This window comes from Entamoeba invadens (genome assembly GCF_000330505.1).
Source record: "Entamoeba invadens IP1 unplaced genomic scaffold scaff_1105074724829, whole genome shotgun sequence".
NCBI classification, from domain to species: domain Eukaryota; phylum Evosea; order Mastigamoebida; family Endamoebidae; genus Entamoeba; species Entamoeba invadens.
In genome coordinates, this window is record NW_004443604.1 from 1 (window position 1) to 1,426 (window position 1,426).

At 33.5% G+C, this 1,426-nt stretch overlaps 1 protein-coding gene across 1 annotated transcript; it reads right to left on the reverse strand.

Moving 5' to 3' along the window:
• Positions 1 to 401: 401 nt before the first annotated feature.
• EIN_283250 (hypothetical protein) lies at positions 402 to 1,401 on the reverse strand (the record flags this gene model as incomplete). Its single annotated transcript, XM_004259285.1, has 3 exons — positions 402 to 1,073; positions 1,214 to 1,316; positions 1,373 to 1,401. The coding sequence occupies 3 exons, from the start codon at positions 1,399 to 1,401 to the stop codon at positions 402 to 404; spliced, it is 804 nt and encodes a 267-aa protein (XP_004259333.1).
• Positions 1,402 to 1,426: the final 25 nt, after the last annotated feature.

Genomic DNA, 1,426 nt, shown 5'->3' on the forward strand with positions numbered 1-1,426 from the left:
ATAGCCCAAAACTAACAAATATAAAAAAAATATTTGAACTATATTATATAATAAAAAATATTATTTATTAAAATGGAAATTTAATAAATTATAGTTTTGTAATAATAAATTTACAATTTGATAGAATTATCAACAAACACCCATTATAACACCATTATCACCATAATACTCATGCATATACTTTACCAACTGTTGTTTATGGTGTTGAGTAACGACATCACGATGTTGTTATAACACAAGTTTTTAAAAACTTATCCATAAGTAAAAAAGAAAAAAAATGGTATAATGACCCCTATTTTTATTTTATTTCACGATAATTTTTTTCGAGGTTCAATAAAAAAGCACGTATTGAATGAAATAAACAGTTCCTACTTTATAAAAAACCAAACAAAATAGAAAAATCATTTCATTTTCATTAAAGCACCAGAAAGATTGTTCAAAAAATCCACTCGTTTGCAAGGGTGGTAATTTGAGTACGTTTTATACGCGTTTAAGGCAGCTATATCAATCATATCATATAAAGCCCTGATATTCCACCTGTTTGTTCGACGTCTACACGTATAATACCTGGTCATCTGATCCACAGTGTCAACCCCACCCATTTTGTGGTTGTAATCAAGAATGGGCTGGGGTTTGTGTATTGTCATTTTTTCTTTGCCAATGAACACATCCTGCTCGACGACTTCAATTTCATTCTTTTCGTGGCAGGTTGACAAGACCAATACCAGCTTCTTTTTCTCATTGAAGTAAGAGATGAGCTTACACTTTCCTTTCGAGAAAAAGATGGTGGTATCGGGAGTTCTCCCTTTGATGGCCTTTGCTTCGTCAGGAAGTTCTTTCCTATTGATCCTCATGGTTCCCAAAAGTTGGCACCCACATGAAGCAAGGTAGTGTGACAACCTTAACGTACAGAAGAAGTTGTCACACACAACGGTAAACTTGTTACCACGGCATAACATGGGTAGCACCATGTCCCTGACCACTCTAAAGCCCTGATTGTCCTCCTTACCACCACACTTACCACAGTACATTTGGAGGTTGAGAGTCATTCCTGTCTCACAGTCAGCACACATCTACAAGTTAGAAAACTATAAATAACTCAAATAAACAAATAATTAAATTATTAAATTTGATCATACATGTCAAACTAATAATAACTATCCGTCATTTTTGACTTCATAAATAAAACTCATTTGGTAAAAATAGAACAAACCCAAAACTTTATACCATAACGTCCAGGCTTAGACTTAATAAACACCTTAGCCCACATATGCCCTTTATAAGAACACAAATGTTCGTCAACCGAAACACTATTACTAGGTTTGTAATAGGTTTGGTTGACAAGATTAGAAATAAACTTATCTAAAATCACTCTAATTTTAGAAAAGCTGTCGTGTGCATTTGGAGTTATTGCAGGGACGACTTA